At 51.2% G+C, this 13,822-nt stretch overlaps 1 protein-coding gene across 8 annotated transcripts in view; it reads left to right on the forward strand.

Moving 5' to 3' along the window:
• Positions 1–13,822, forward strand: part of CPEB1 (cytoplasmic polyadenylation element binding protein 1) — a 38,322-nt gene that overhangs the window by 4,698 nt on the left and 19,802 nt on the right. For 4 of the 8 annotated variants that reach the window (XM_039722803.1, XM_039722804.1, XM_039722802.1 and 1 more), the window contains exons 2-3: positions 929–1,106; positions 10,599–10,787. In XM_039722803.1, the coding sequence (XP_039578737.1) occupies positions 929–1,106; positions 10,599–10,787 (367 nt within the window). Of the gene's footprint in view, positions 1–928; positions 1,107–7,748; positions 7,930–9,586; positions 9,665–10,073; positions 10,335–10,598; positions 10,788–13,822 lie in introns of those variants that run through there. The other 4 variants (XM_039722805.1, XM_039722808.1, XM_039722806.1 and 1 more) reach the window with 4 other exon arrangements.

Raw genomic sequence — 13,822 nt, forward strand, 5'->3', positions numbered from 1 at the left:
GCCCATCGCTGGTGCCGATGAAGTTTAGCGGCTTCTAAATTGTTAGAGGCTCGAAGGTGGTGCAGCTGCTCCCGAAGGAGGCTGCATGTCAGTGGCTTGTGAGCAGAGCTGGGAAAGCAGCTGCTCTACCCTGTTCCCTGGACCGGCACCAGGGTGCAGGAGGTTTGGATGTTTCTCAGGCAGAAGCTTTACAAGAGGTGATCCTTTTTTAGGATGCTCGCAAAACCTTGATGCTGGTGGATCTGTGTGCATGCTAAAGCAGAGATGCTTAGGGGTGACTGCCTTTGTGGTCAGGAGCTGCTGCCTGAAGGGAAGGTCAGGATTTTATCTTCCGCCTTTCCTCAGGATTGGGGCTGTTTGATTAGCTGGGAAGCAGTGTTGTTTGGGTTTTTTCTGCAAACCTGAAGTGATTGCTGCTGACTTGGATCATTCCAAGATACTGTTCAGAACTCCAAGATGGGTAGTGAGTTGAGCCTTGTGCTCCTCTGCCATGCATAAGAGGAGCTGCTGTGGTTCCTTGTGGTCTCTGCCTGGACAATGAGCATCCCACTTGTCCCTTGGTGTCAGGAAACTGGTTTTGGGGTAGAAGGTGTGTGCCCTCATTAATCAGATCTCTGCTGGTGTTGTGATGGGCTGGAGAAAAACAGCAGGGAGCTGTGTTCACAGCCCAGCTGGTTTGCTGTGGCTGTCAGCCTGAAGTCCATCCCTGGTCCCTGTGTGTGATGGGCAGTCTGCTCCAGTGTGCTCTGCTGACAAATGGCTGACCCGTTTGCTTAACTGCTTCTTTAATGCCAAGAATTGGGTTTGAGTGTTGCTAAGACCTGAGCTAATGTGAATATTGGAGGCAGTCCAGGCTTTCCACAATGTGTTGAAAGCTGAGTACTTGCCTATTTGACACACATACTGTTTGTTTTTTTTTTTTAACCAGAAAGAAGATCCTGTGAGGAGCATAAAAGACTGCTGGGATAGCCCGGATGCCCCTGCACTTTCCACTTGCAGCAATGCGGATCTATTCCGCCGAATAAATGCCATGCTGGACAACTCTCTGGATTTCAGTGGAGTCTGCACCACACCTGTCACAAAAAGCAAATGTGACACCCTGCCAGGTGATGGAGGGGGGCTGCTGGGCTGGGGAGGCACTTGGTGGGACCTGGTGAACAAGTGGTGGTAATCCTCGGTGGTGTGACTGTTGGCACGTTTAGTACTGGGGGGGTGTCTTTGCTTGTGTGCCTGAAATGAGTAAAATGAGTAATCTGTGTATTCCCTGGCAGCGTGGAGGTGCCTGGGAAGGCTTGCTTGCCTCCCTGTGGTGCTGTGGGTCATTGTGGGCAGGCTGCAAGTGCTCCCTGCCTGACCTGCCAACTGCTGGTGGGAATACCTCCAGCAGACTCCTTTATTCTGCCTTTCCTGGAGGCAGGATTCAGCTACTCTCAAGGTTAGCAAGGCTGAGTTGCTGCGTACATTGAAATTGCAAAAGAATTTTGAAAAACCGTATTTGCCACAGGTCAGTTAACATGCATGTAAGAGCACAGGTGGGTGCAGACTTCCCTGCACAGCAAGCTTGGTGTGATGAAATCAGTGCTGCAAGCTTCTGTTTCCTCCAGGCTGATGGGAGTGGGCATGTTCTGCTGCCTCAAGACAGAAATTGTGTGCCAAAGCAAGAGAGTGTTTGGTCTGGTCTTATTTTTATCCAAGTGAAGGACGTGCTTTTGTGCCTTTGCAGCAGCCCAGGTCTGCCAGTAAATGTACCTGTGCCTGGTCTTCCTTTTGCCAGCACACCTCTGAGCAGCAGTGCTTGTGCCAGGATTTGGGCCCTTGAAAGGGATTGCTCTTGCCTCTCCAGCTTTTGAATTATAGGGTCAATAAACACTTCAGCCATTATTGGAAACAAGCTGACCCCTCAGGATAGGTCCCAAAACAAAGTGGGAAGTAAAGGGCTGAACCTCCCAGCTGATGACCTTGCAGGGTTCCCTGGGCAGAGCTGGATTCTCTCCTGTCACGTGGAGAAAGGGTTGCCTTGGCCTCATGGGTAATCTGAGGTTTAATCAAATGGGTGTGGAAAAAAGCTCTAAATGAGTGTCTGCACAGCGTGTGGGTCTGTTTGATGCCTGTATAGTGCAACTTTGTTCTGGGCTAACAAAATGACTGCTACCAGATGACTTCCAGTGCAGCTTAATCTCCCGGGTATTTGAGGGTTTAGCAGCGTGGACCTGGGGCTGATCTGGCCATGTGATCCCATGCTGGCGCTGCAGAAATACCAGAGGAAGTGAATTGCTTGCTTCGAGGCCTGGATCCATGGCCAGCATTGCTTGAAACCTGTCTGGTAAAGTGGCATTGGAGGCTATGCTGGCTACTCCTGAGCACTGGTGTAGTGAATATTAACCAGTTGAGGTTAGTGGTGCATTTTTAGATCTTTGCTGCTGTGCTGAGCTCGTTTGGCTTTTTTTTCTTTTTTTGGTTCCCTAGCACAGTAGTAGCCAGTGCTGTATCTGATCTGGATGCACTGGAAGCATAAAGAAATTTGCTGCTGTGCTGAGCTGGTTTGGCTTTTTTTTTTTTTTGTTCCCTAGCACAGTAGTAGCCAGTGCTGTATCTGATCTGGATGCACTGGAAGCATAAAGAAGAAATAAATTTAATGCTTTCTATTATCTCCTTGCAGTGGGTTAATGAAAGAGTTGTTTCTGGCTTCCTTGTTGAAATCTTTACTGTAGCCCTTCCTACTCCGTTTGGAATGGGAATATTTCATTCTCTTAGAACATGTTCATGGTATTTCCTGATTAAGTTTCAGCTTGCCAAAGTTAACCTGATTTATAAAGGAAATGTCTCTGCCTGCTAGAGCAGATTCATCATGTGAAGGTGTGGGTTAGTTCATCATGTGAAGGTGTGGGTTAGTTCATCATGTGAAGGTGTGGGTTAGTTCATCATGTGAAGGTGTGGGTTAGTTCTTGTTTTGTGTCTGGGCTTAAGAGCTGGCACAGCAATTTTAATTTGCAGTGCTGTGTTTGACTTTGAAAACTCTTCTCTGAGGGATGGAGGTGTCTGCCTGGCACTGAAGTAGGAGTTTTTACTGACCTGCTGCTTGCAAATCTGTGTTGTCATTTACTCTGGTTTTTCCTAGGGATGCCTGGAGTAGAGGGTCTTGCTAGTGATGCCTTGTCTGGAAACTCTTGAGTTTCCTGGTAGTGTTAAACTGCTTGTTTCAGGTGATAAGTCCTGTGGAAGACCTCCCACAGGACAAGTACACTGGCACTTGGGTGTAAAAAAAGAGCACCTTCCTCTCACAAATGTTATTTTTGCTGCAGGGAAGCCGAAGTTGTGCTTTGGGGACACCCTAAGCAGCTTTTTTTCCTGCTCTGGCAGCTGAAGGTGCGTTCTGGGAACCAGGGTGGGAGCCTTGCCTGGCAATAGTTAACCAGACAGGACGGTTTTAGCTTGTGTCAAATCCCTTGGATAGTGACACAAATGCTCATGATACTGGGCCCTGCTGAGCTGGGCTGGAGGAGGGCTGCCTTGGGCCAATAGAAGTGTGAAGGTACTGATAATTGCTGGCCCAGGTTGCCCTTTTATCAGCTGTAAATTCGTGGATGAGTCAGCATCTGCCAAAGGTTGGCAGCTCAGAGTTATTGGTCTCCTTGCAGTCCCAGCCTTTTCCTTAATGTTGGAGCTGAGTCCTCTTGTGTAGGTAAGGAGGGCCTGAATGCAGCAGCTCTGCAAGCTTTGACCTGTCTTTGGAGCTGAAAAGTGCAGGAGCTGCTCCTAATGTTTGATAATTGCTAATTTGATAATTGAGGTTGCTAATGAGAGTCTTCTCCATGAAAAAGCTGGCAGTGCCAGCAAAGATGTGAATCCTGGGGCATCTGTGATGTATAAATGGGGGAGTTAGTTTGGCACCTGGACCCTGGCCTGGGTTGTGCAGAAATTCACACCTGATGGCTGTAAGTTGATTGCTAAAATGCCAAATACAGTGCAGGTGTCTGGGCAGGTGGTTAAGCCTGGAATAAGTTGTTGGATCTGTTTGCCTTGCCCTTGAGTCAGCTTCTGGGTAGGTGGTCAGTGGAGCAGAGACCCTTCATCTCATGTGCTGTTTTGTCATTGCTCCAAATCACTTCCGAAGAATTCCTGAGTCTGTGGTGCTTTTACTTTGAGAAGGAACAACTGTTAGTTAGACTAGATTATCATGAAACTCCATGCCTGGGCAGGCTCAATGAATCCTAGAGATGTACCGTGACTGTTGTAGCTATAACAGGTGAAAGGACTGTCTTTTTACAGCTTAAACTCTTTTAATGGCAGAGCTTGGGGAAGAGACTTTATTCCAGCAGTAGATGCTTGGATTTTAATCTATTCATGGTCCCTCAAGCTTTTCAGTTGTCATCTTCAGGTCAAACTAAATTTATCCCAGCTTGGACTTGTGTTGAAGAAGCCCCTTTGAACACTAAGAGGATTACACGTTGTGGAGAAGAGATGGCAGGAGTTCATGACCTTTCACTAATGCTATTGGGGAGGCACGTGTGGAGACACTTTACTGGGCTGACAGTGAGGCTGTGCCGGGATCAGCCCAGCAGCAGCCTGAGCAATGTGAGAGGACAGGCTGATTCAGCACTCCTGGATCCACAGAGTCAGTGTTAGCCCCTTCTGGGCAGAGCTGGGACTGCTGCTGCAGGTTCGGCTTGTCACACCTAAAGTTGGATGTGTGTAAAGATCAGTTTGCAGCTGATGATACTCCTTGGTGAGCTTGGTGGCTGTGTTGGGATGCCTGGGCTGACCATGCCCTGAGGTTTGTGGGTAGCTATTCCAGGAGCTCTCCAAGCACCAGGCTCAGGGTGCTCTCCCAAACTCTGGGGTGCAGTGGTGTGGGGAGAACTGTCATTGTAGAACCTGTCTGGTGGCTTCTGGGACAGGGTCATGGTACTTCACAACTGCTGCATGTCTGGCTGCCTCAGTCCTCCCTGGAGAAAGGTGGAGCCTCCTCAGTGCAGGCATTAACCTCTGTGGCTTTTTGTGTGGCGCTGGAGATGGGAGAGGCAGTGTGGCCTTGACAGAGGCAGGAGTCAGCATCTCCTGACAGTGCTGCTGGAGCAGCTGCCTGTCCTTGAGCAGCCGCTGCACAAGGAATGTGATTTTAAAGCTGTTGCATATGTTTATCACCTCTCTGAATAAGAACGTGGGCAAGGCCAGTTTCTTAACTGGCTGCTGGTTCGTTTTCCAGGCTTTAAAGCTGAGCCTTGCTGGGTGGAAGGTGCTGCTACATACACCAGCTTTTGAAACTGTAGGCACAGCTTCCAGCTTTAGTAGAGCTGGGAGTAATGTTCCACTGTAGCTTTTGTGTACCTGTTGCTGGTTTCAGCTGAAGGCAGTGCTTTGTTTAAAAGGAACTTTGAAGACATGTAGGTACCCCAAATGTCCCAGCAACATTGATCTCTCATTTATTAAGCTCTGCTCATTTAACAGCAACAAAGCAGCCATTATTTTGCTCTAACATGACAGCCCATTGTGTGAAGAAATGGGAGATGCTTAAATGACTTCCTTTGGGTAGGAGAGGCTTCAGGTGCCGAGTTCAGTGTTTAAAGGCTGTTAGTTGTGGCCCATCAGGCTTTAATGACTCTGTGGCTGCTTTATTTAAGGAAAACTGAAGGACAAATGCAAACCCAGACTAGCTGATGACTAAATCGTCTTCCTGTTTGCTCTTAACTGCAGTCAATTAATGACCTATCACTTGTTTAGCCGTCCAAAAAGTGTCTCTGATACTGTAATGTAAATTCCTCTGTTCTTCCTCTGCAGCCCCAAGGAAACATTCCAGACAGGCTGGATGCAGCTGACCTGATAGACATGGCCTTGAATCAGGGAATAAAATGCTCTAGGATGCAGGGACCCAAAAGGCAGCTCTGCTTACCTGGAGGTACTGAGAGTGAGACTCTGAAGAGGAGCTCACCTGAAGCTGGCAGAACCATTCTGCCTGCCCCAAAGAAATGCTGAATGCCACCTACACATCCAGAACAGGGAGATTCCACACCTATGCCCCAGAAAAAGAGCACACTTAGTTCCCTTGGTCTTGTTGGCCTTTGAAGTGTCATGTTGCCAGGTTTTTGCCTGTGCAATCATGATGCTTCTCTCTACTGGAAAGTGCCTCTAGTAATTGGGTTTTGTCTCAGGTATGCAGATAGAAGCAGTGTTCTGCAGAGCAAGGACTTGGCCTAGAGCTGTTGTATTCTGCTGTGGTCACAGATTGCTGGTGTTCCTGAAGATCCAGCAGTTATATGATTTGTTCTGAGCTCTGTCACTCAGGTTTTTGGTGCTGTAATTCTGTGACAGTCTCTGTTACTCTTGGACGAGGGAGGCAGAGCAGCAAGACTGTTGCAGTGTCTCTTCCTTGGTTTCTGAAGTAGCTGTTTGCCAGCTGCTCAAGTGTTTGTGGTTATGGAGTAAGGCAGGCTCCTTCATCTCTCTGTGAAACAGGTCACACAGCAGCAAGTGTCTCCACTTCAGGACCTTTTCAGATTCCAGGGAAGATGCTTAGTTGTGTTTCAGAAAAACCTCTTGTAACTAGTAGGTTTATGGTGAGCAAGTGCTTTTCTAAGTCCCTGATGATCTCCGCTGCACTTGGGGAATACAATTGACTCATCCGACAGCTTTCACTTGGGTGTTTGTCTCGTGTGCAGAAGTCACTTGAGAGGCTTAATTTTCAGGGATGCAATTCCCAGCCTTTACAGTTGGAGGTGCAGAGAAGTGTGAAAGGCAAAGCAATGCTGCTGCTGACTGCTGCCTTCCTGTTTGTCTTCTGAAGGCTTCTTCTCCTGCCTCTGGCTTCTCCAGATTTGGTTTGGAAGGTCAGCCTTGGTCAGAGCTCTAGTCCATAGATTGAATCTGTTTTTGTCAGAGAAGAGAGCTTACAGCTGAGCTGGGCTCATCATTCTGCTGCCCTCAACACTTGGGGCCCATTCAAGGAGGGGTTTCATTTGTATTCAGGCTCTGGTGGAAACCAGTGTGTGGGCTCAAAGGGAGAGCTGTCCTGGCTGTGGAGGTGGTAGGAATGGGATCTGACTTGGTTCATGATTGCTTAACCATTCTGAGAAAACCCAGAGGAAGAAAAACCCTGTTTGCTGGATTGTTAGCTGGCCTTCTCAGATCTGGAAGGCTCAAGTATCTGAACACCTTTGTTCTAGGTTAAAGCACCACCTTTCCAGGCTGATGGCACAGAGATGCTGCTGCTATGGGCTGGGAACTGAATCATGCTCCCTGTTTCTTCTGCTCCCTTAACCCACAACCTGCCTGTGGATCACAGCTTCTGCTACCAGGCCCTGTGGATCCTTCCCACGCAGACTTAGGCTGTAATTTCCTAAATGTTTTCTTGTTTGAAGTGCCTGGTTGGTGCAGCCATGCTGCATACCAGATCAGGGGAGAGAACCAGGCTTAAAACTAACTCCCTGTGGCTTGGTTTTAACCAGATGAGCTCCCCAGCCCAGCTTCCTGTGTGGAAACTCACCTGCCTAAAGTGGTGTGAGCAGAGAGGGTGGGCTGAGGTGGGGATGGGGCTGGGCCTGTGAGAGCTGTCCTTGCCTGCAGATGAGAGCTGAGCTTTGGAGATCTTCCTCTTCAAGAGCCTTTGGAATGTCTTAAATCCAGGGCTCAGTTAAAAGTCTGGAAAATGCAGCTTTCCATGTGGGCAGTGGTGTGGAAAGCTGTCTGGCCTGTGCTGTAGGGATCTCCTGGGCAGGCCAGGAGGGAGTCACCCAGGAGAGAGACTTGCTCCAAGGCCAGTGAGGGAGTGTTTTGTTAAGGGCTTTGTTCTCATAATGCTGTCGAAATCAAACCCAACAGGCTTGGGAGGCAGGAGCTCAGTCTCTCCCAGACGCTCGGGCACGAGCCCAGCGCAGCGCCGCTCCCTCTGCCAGGATGGTTGGCTTCCAGTGGCAACTCCAGGGAAAAATCCAGGTTGGAAGGGCTTGTGCTGGTGGTTGGTGCTTGGAAAAATCTGCAGTAAAGTATTTGGATTGGGCTGTCAGGTTGCAAAGTGAAGTTATTTTGTGTTTGGTAGCTATTTAGTTATTCATAACTTGAGGTTATGACTCTTAAACTGAATTTTTGTCAGAAATTTAATTCTTCCTGCTTTAGTAGCTGATTAGTTTTTTCTGCCTACAACAACTGATTGCTTTGTAACAAATCTCCAGACTCTTGACTTTTAAAAATAACTAGTCCAGAAATCTGTGTAAGTTCTTTGTTTTTTTTAGTTGATGTTTTGCCTGGATGACCTGTATCTGTCTTTCAGTCTGGCTGGGAGTATTAAAGGGGAAGCAGCTTGGGCTGGTTGTTGGCTTCCAATGGGAAAAGGTCTAATTAAAAACTGCTGGTTATCTGGGTGGATTCTGCTCTGTGCTTCCATAGTTAGAGCTGTAACTGGATTGCAGGAAGTTTGTTTTTAATGTGAGTTGAAGGCATCAGAGGGAATCATGGATCTTTTACTTCAGTCTGATTTGGTTTGATTAAACAAAACAGTTTATTTCCTGAAAAATGTGGATAGTTGGGGAAAGCTGGGCTGGATACTGTGGAGTGAGTGCTTCCTGTCACAGATAAATTTGTTCCCTCTTTTCCTTATTTCTTCAGTTGTGGGTTTCATCCAAGCTGTTGGGATTCAGGTTTTGCTGTGTGTCTGTACTCTGTGTCCGTGCTTTCCAGAAGATGAAGCTTGGTGGGAATTACTCTTTTGAGTCCTAGCAAGATCCCTGGTCCCCAAAGGGGAGGGAGTCTCCTGCTGCCAGGGATCTGTGCACAGCACTTGTGCCTTTTCATAAAGGCAGGAATGTTGCATATTCATATGGACAAGTTATGGTTGCTGTGGGAACTGAGTTGGCTGAGCACTGTCTTGATCCTCTCCTCCCTATGTTAGAGAGGTCCAAAACAAGCCATCAAAAAACTATCTGGGAAGAATTGATGCAATGAAATACCATGCTGGAGATGCAGTGTGATGCTGTCAGAGGAATAGATGCTGTTACAGGTGCTTGGTAGTAATGTGACTGAATTGGCACTACAGCCTGTACTAGTACTACTAGGAGTAGGAAACACCCTGGTGGAGTGCTGTGGGGGAGGCTGGAGCTGGGAGGGGGGAAGGTGACATGCTGCCAGCAGGTTATGGTTTTAAATGCTCTGATCCTGCCTGCGGTGCCTCAGTCCCATCACTGGGGTCTGGGAATGCTGGTGCTCCCAAAGTGCCATGGGGTGGAGGCAAGGGTCCTGCCTCTGGCAGCAGTGACCTGTGTCACAGGCTACCCAGCTGCCACCAGCCTTTGCCTGGGCTTTGCTCATGGGCATCCGAGTGGCATGGGATGTGGAAAAGGAGGCCAGGAATGCTGTCTGGGGTGGCTGGGACTGCACGTGAGGGATAATGTGACAGACTGGAGCGACTGCAGCCCTGCGGAAGAGCCGGGAGCGGTGTGTGGAGCGAGGTGTACATCTGATGGCACAGTGGGAGGCTGTGGGGGCAGGGGGAGGAGGAGGAGACAGCTGCTGCTGCTTGGGAGTTGGCTTATAAATGCCCTCTGACTCAGATTTCGGGTAGCACAGCTGAGCATCTTGTGGTTTCACCAGCCCCCAGATCCCTGCGTTAAACTGGAATTCTCAGACTATGAACCTGCTGCGTTTCCTTAGGCTGTTGGCACGGGCTTAAACCAAGGCGAGAATCTGCATCTCCAGTACTGTAGGCTTGTGAACCCTGCAAGGGAGGGGAGGGCTGGGAAAGGGGGGGACCAGGCGGGCAAAAGGTAAACAGGCCATGAAAAATTCCTGGTGTGAAATGGGTCTGCTTGGTCCTCTTCCTCCCGTACCAGCGGGATGTGCCCGCTTGGGCTGGACCCGGGATGATGGGCTGCTCTCCGGGTAGTGGGGGTTGAAGGTTATCCTTGTTACTCAGGGGTAAACAATGCCGAGTCAGTGAGGCACAGTGGCCAGGCTCAACCAAACAGATTATGCCAGCAGAATTGCGAAGCTTTGCATCGGCTCTGAATCGGAGCCAGCAGCTGGAAGCTGGCCAGGACTAAAGTGTTTTTGGGTTTTGTGGGTGGAGGGAGGCGGGGACAGGAGAGCTGGGTAGCACTAAAACTAACTGTGCTCTGTCGCTGCTGCTCTCATCGTTGCTGGGGGGATTGCTGCCTCCAGCCTGGTGTCTGCTGTGCCGACGAGCCCTGCTTTGTGCTGCCTGCCTCCCCTGATTTACTGGAACTGCTCCTCTTTCCTCCTGCTACCGTCTTGTCTGTCAGGGGAAATCTTCTCCTTTCTTCTTACCTTTATTTTGTAAGAGCTGATGCAGTTCTCTTGCATGGCAGAGTGACGTCACTGTCAGCACAGTAAGCATCAGCAGCCTGGTCACATGCTGACCCAGTCAGTAATGCAGACGGGATAGGAAGGTGGAGGGGCCGAGGGGGGTGGGGGGCTGGATTCTGGACATATGGTAGCCCTCCCTTTTGGGGTGCAACTGCTGGTTGCAGGAGCTGTGGCTTCAGAGCGACACGAGACCTGGCTTGGGGCTTAATGCTTTGGAAAACTCCTGCTTTAAAAAGAAAAAAGCAGCCCTGAACTCTCAAGCTTCTGTTTGTTCTCCATCCGAGCAGACATCCAGGACTCTGAAGAAGCAGTGGCAAGCAGGATGCTCTTCCCTACGTCTACGCAAGAGTCTTCCCGTGGCCTCCCAGACACCAACGATCTGTGCCTTGGCCTGCAGTCTCTCAACCTGACAGGGTGGGACAGACCCTGGAGCACCCAGGACTCTGACGCTGCAGCACAAACCAGCACACAGTCCGGTGAGTCTGCTGACACATGCAGCAACAGTTGTTGGATTCTCTGTGTGTTTTTGGCTGGTTTCAAGCTAACGTGGAGCGATGTGCTTGTGTAACAGGGCGCTGCCGGCGGCTGATGGGGGCTTCTCGAGCCGTGGTGCTTGTGTAATGTGACAGCTGAGTTGGGGAGGCTGTGGCTGCCTGTGCCACAGCCCCCTCTGCTCTGCTGTCAGCTCACTGCAGATGAGAAGTGCCCGGGGTTGTTTTGCTGAGAGCTGTAATGCTGCTGGAGGAATAACCTCACCAGGAGAGGAGAAATCCTCTTGCTGTGTTTGGAGGGAGTGGGTGGGGGGTGTGGTGTCAGGAGGCTGAACACGCTGGGTAGGAGTGAGGCTGAACTTCGCTCCAGCAGCCTGAGGAAATCCCTGGTGGCAGGGAGCTCTGCAGGTGGGGAGGGGTGTGCTTGCAGAGGGTCCCCCCCGTGCCCGATTGCCGAAGTCCCGGCAGCCTCACTTGCCCAACTCTGCTGTGGGGTGTGGTACAGCCAGCACCCAACAACTTCAGCCAGGTTGGGGCTGGGTGGGATCCTTCTCCCCTCCCACGCTCAACTAGAAATAGCGGGCTGTGCCTGGCAGTGGGCTGCAGGAGATGCAGTGGAATGGCTTCTTGTTTTAACTCTCCTGGTCCAGCGCAAACCTACGTGATGGGCAGGGTGTGGGCTTGCAGCCACGCGCTGCTGGCTGGTGTGCCCTTCCCCCTTGATCCTCTCCAGTCTGCTTTTGCAGCTGGGATTGGCTGGGGGATCCCAGGCATGCTGGGTGCCCCCTCTGGAGTGATGTGGGGTGCAGTTAACTGTTTGAGACACGGGCCCTCCCTGTAAAATCCCAGGAGGGAGGAGTGCTGCATGCACAAACTTAATGCATCTCTCCAGCCTGGTGTTGGAGTAGAGGGGTAAAACAGGGAAGAGTTCACTTGCTAGCCTTTGAGGCATGTAAAAACCAGTTTCACAAACTGTGTGTTCATTTAAGTATCAGTCTGTGGAAAGATCTAGTGCTTTGGCAGAGTTTGTACAAGTACAGCCTGGTTGCTACAGAAACTCATCCCTTTATAGCAGCATGCTGCTGCTTTGTTGAAAGGGGAGTGCATCGCTGCACAGACTTGGGTGACACGGAGGCCCCAGGCACGGAGTTGCTGCTGACAGGAGCATAGATGGGTCCTTGGGTGGGGGAACTGGGCAGTGGGGCTTGCCTGTGTAGATGTTTGGAGAGGCAAGGGGGTGCTGTCCTGAGCATAGGAGGAGCATCTGGGGCACAGCCCTGAGTTGCTGCATGAGTTGTAAAACAGCAAAAAAAAGTACTAGTGGGTTAGCAGAGTTTGAACAGCTCGATCTGCATAGCTCATTTGAGTTTCTGCATTTAATTTCCACAAGACTTGGCATGTGGGGCCTGGCATGGGCACTTGAGGTCTGCCTGCAGCCCAGCTGCGGTAGCTTTATTAAGCTTTGCTCTGCTCCAGTGAGCAAACCTCCACATGGTCCTGTGGGCTTCCCCTAATGAACCAGGGAATACCACACGCTCCTGCCTGTACTTTCATTGCCAGCTGAGACCTCGAAGGAGGAAGGAGAAACAAGTTGTTAGTGTGCAGTGGGCCAGCCAGGTGCCTCAGAGCTCTGCTCTGAGCCCCTTCTGGCTGTTGGCAGACTGCAGCCCTGCTGTTCCCTGTGTCACAGGGTCTTTTATGGATGAAGAGTGCACTTGGAGCAGGTGACATCCCCTGGAGTACCCCTGCTGCTCACAGCCCTGGCGCTGGGCTGGGCGTGCTGCGGAGCGCGGCTGTCACACACGGAGGCAGCCACTCGGTGCGGATGTCCCAGCTCCACCTGCTCCTCTGTAGCCATCTCCAGAGCTCTCTTGGCCAGCTTCCTGCCAGCCTGCCTTGGCAGAGGTGTGGATGTCTCTGCAGTGCTCCGGCAGGCAGGCAAGCAGTGCTGCCATGAGCCCAGGGCGGGCTCTGTGCCTCAGAGGTTGGGTGGTGGGGCTGGCCTGGCCATGCTGGTGGTGGGAATTTACTGCTAAGGGGGTGGAAGGACTGCTGGTTTCAGGAGAGAGTGAGTTGGAGAGGATTTGAAGGTGCTCTGGTGACCTCTCTGCTCACAGAGGGTGTATCTGGTGTCAGGTGCCCCCACTGACTGCAGTGCTTTGTGCTGGAGCTCCAGCCTGCTGCAGAGGCCTGCACAGAGCTGTGGAAAGGGTCTTGCCTCAAGCACAGCCCTGGGCTCTGGTGGTCTGTGCCCACCGGATGGTTGTGAAAAGTGTGGTAACAGCTGGTGGAAGATGGCACCCAGTGCTGTCTGAAGAGGCCTGTTTCTTCACTTGACTCCTGGTACTCCCATTAGTACACAAAGAGGGGGTTGGTGGGATGTAAGACCTGCCCAAGTGCAGCTGTACTACTTGTACAGCAGCCTCTGGCCTGCAGTGGCTGTGCAGAGGGTCCAGTGCCCTGTGGCTGGTGGTGTTGTGACCCTGAGACAATGTTCTCCTTCTCACTCCCACACTCCCTTTGCAGGCGAGCAGCAGCTGGGCCAGGAGTGCTTCATGGTCTGGGCTGCTGTTACTCTCCAGCTCTGAGAGCTGTGGGGATGGTATGTGCTGGGGAGGCTGAAAGTGATGGTGGTGAAAGGCTGGTCCTGTGCACAGCTCTGTATTGCTTCAGCCACCCACACCTCCCATCTCTGTGGGGCCTCAGCCCTTCCTCAGGGCTCTGGAGGAGTGGCAGTGGAGCTCCTTGGGAGCAGAGGCCTTGTAGTTCAGAAGTGTTTCCTGAAGGGTTGTGGAACGCTCTGGGTGGCAGAAAAGTGTCCCGTGTCTGAAAGCTGTGTGGGTCTAAGGAGCTGGCAGATGCTGGTGCTTCTGTGTGGCCTGTCCATGCTGTGATGGCAGGAGGGAGGATATGGGGAGGCTCTTGCTGTGTCGGAGTGCTGCTGAGGCCTGGGAGGCCCAGCCTCGAGGGCTGGGGTGCCCATCGGGGCCCTGCAGGCAGGGGAGGCTGCGGCAGTGCTG

This window comes from Passer montanus, unplaced genomic scaffold (genome assembly GCF_014805655.1).
Source record: "Passer montanus isolate IOZ18808 unplaced genomic scaffold, ASM1480565v1 scaffold5, whole genome shotgun sequence".
Taxonomy (NCBI): domain Eukaryota; kingdom Metazoa; phylum Chordata; class Aves; order Passeriformes; family Passeridae; genus Passer; species Passer montanus.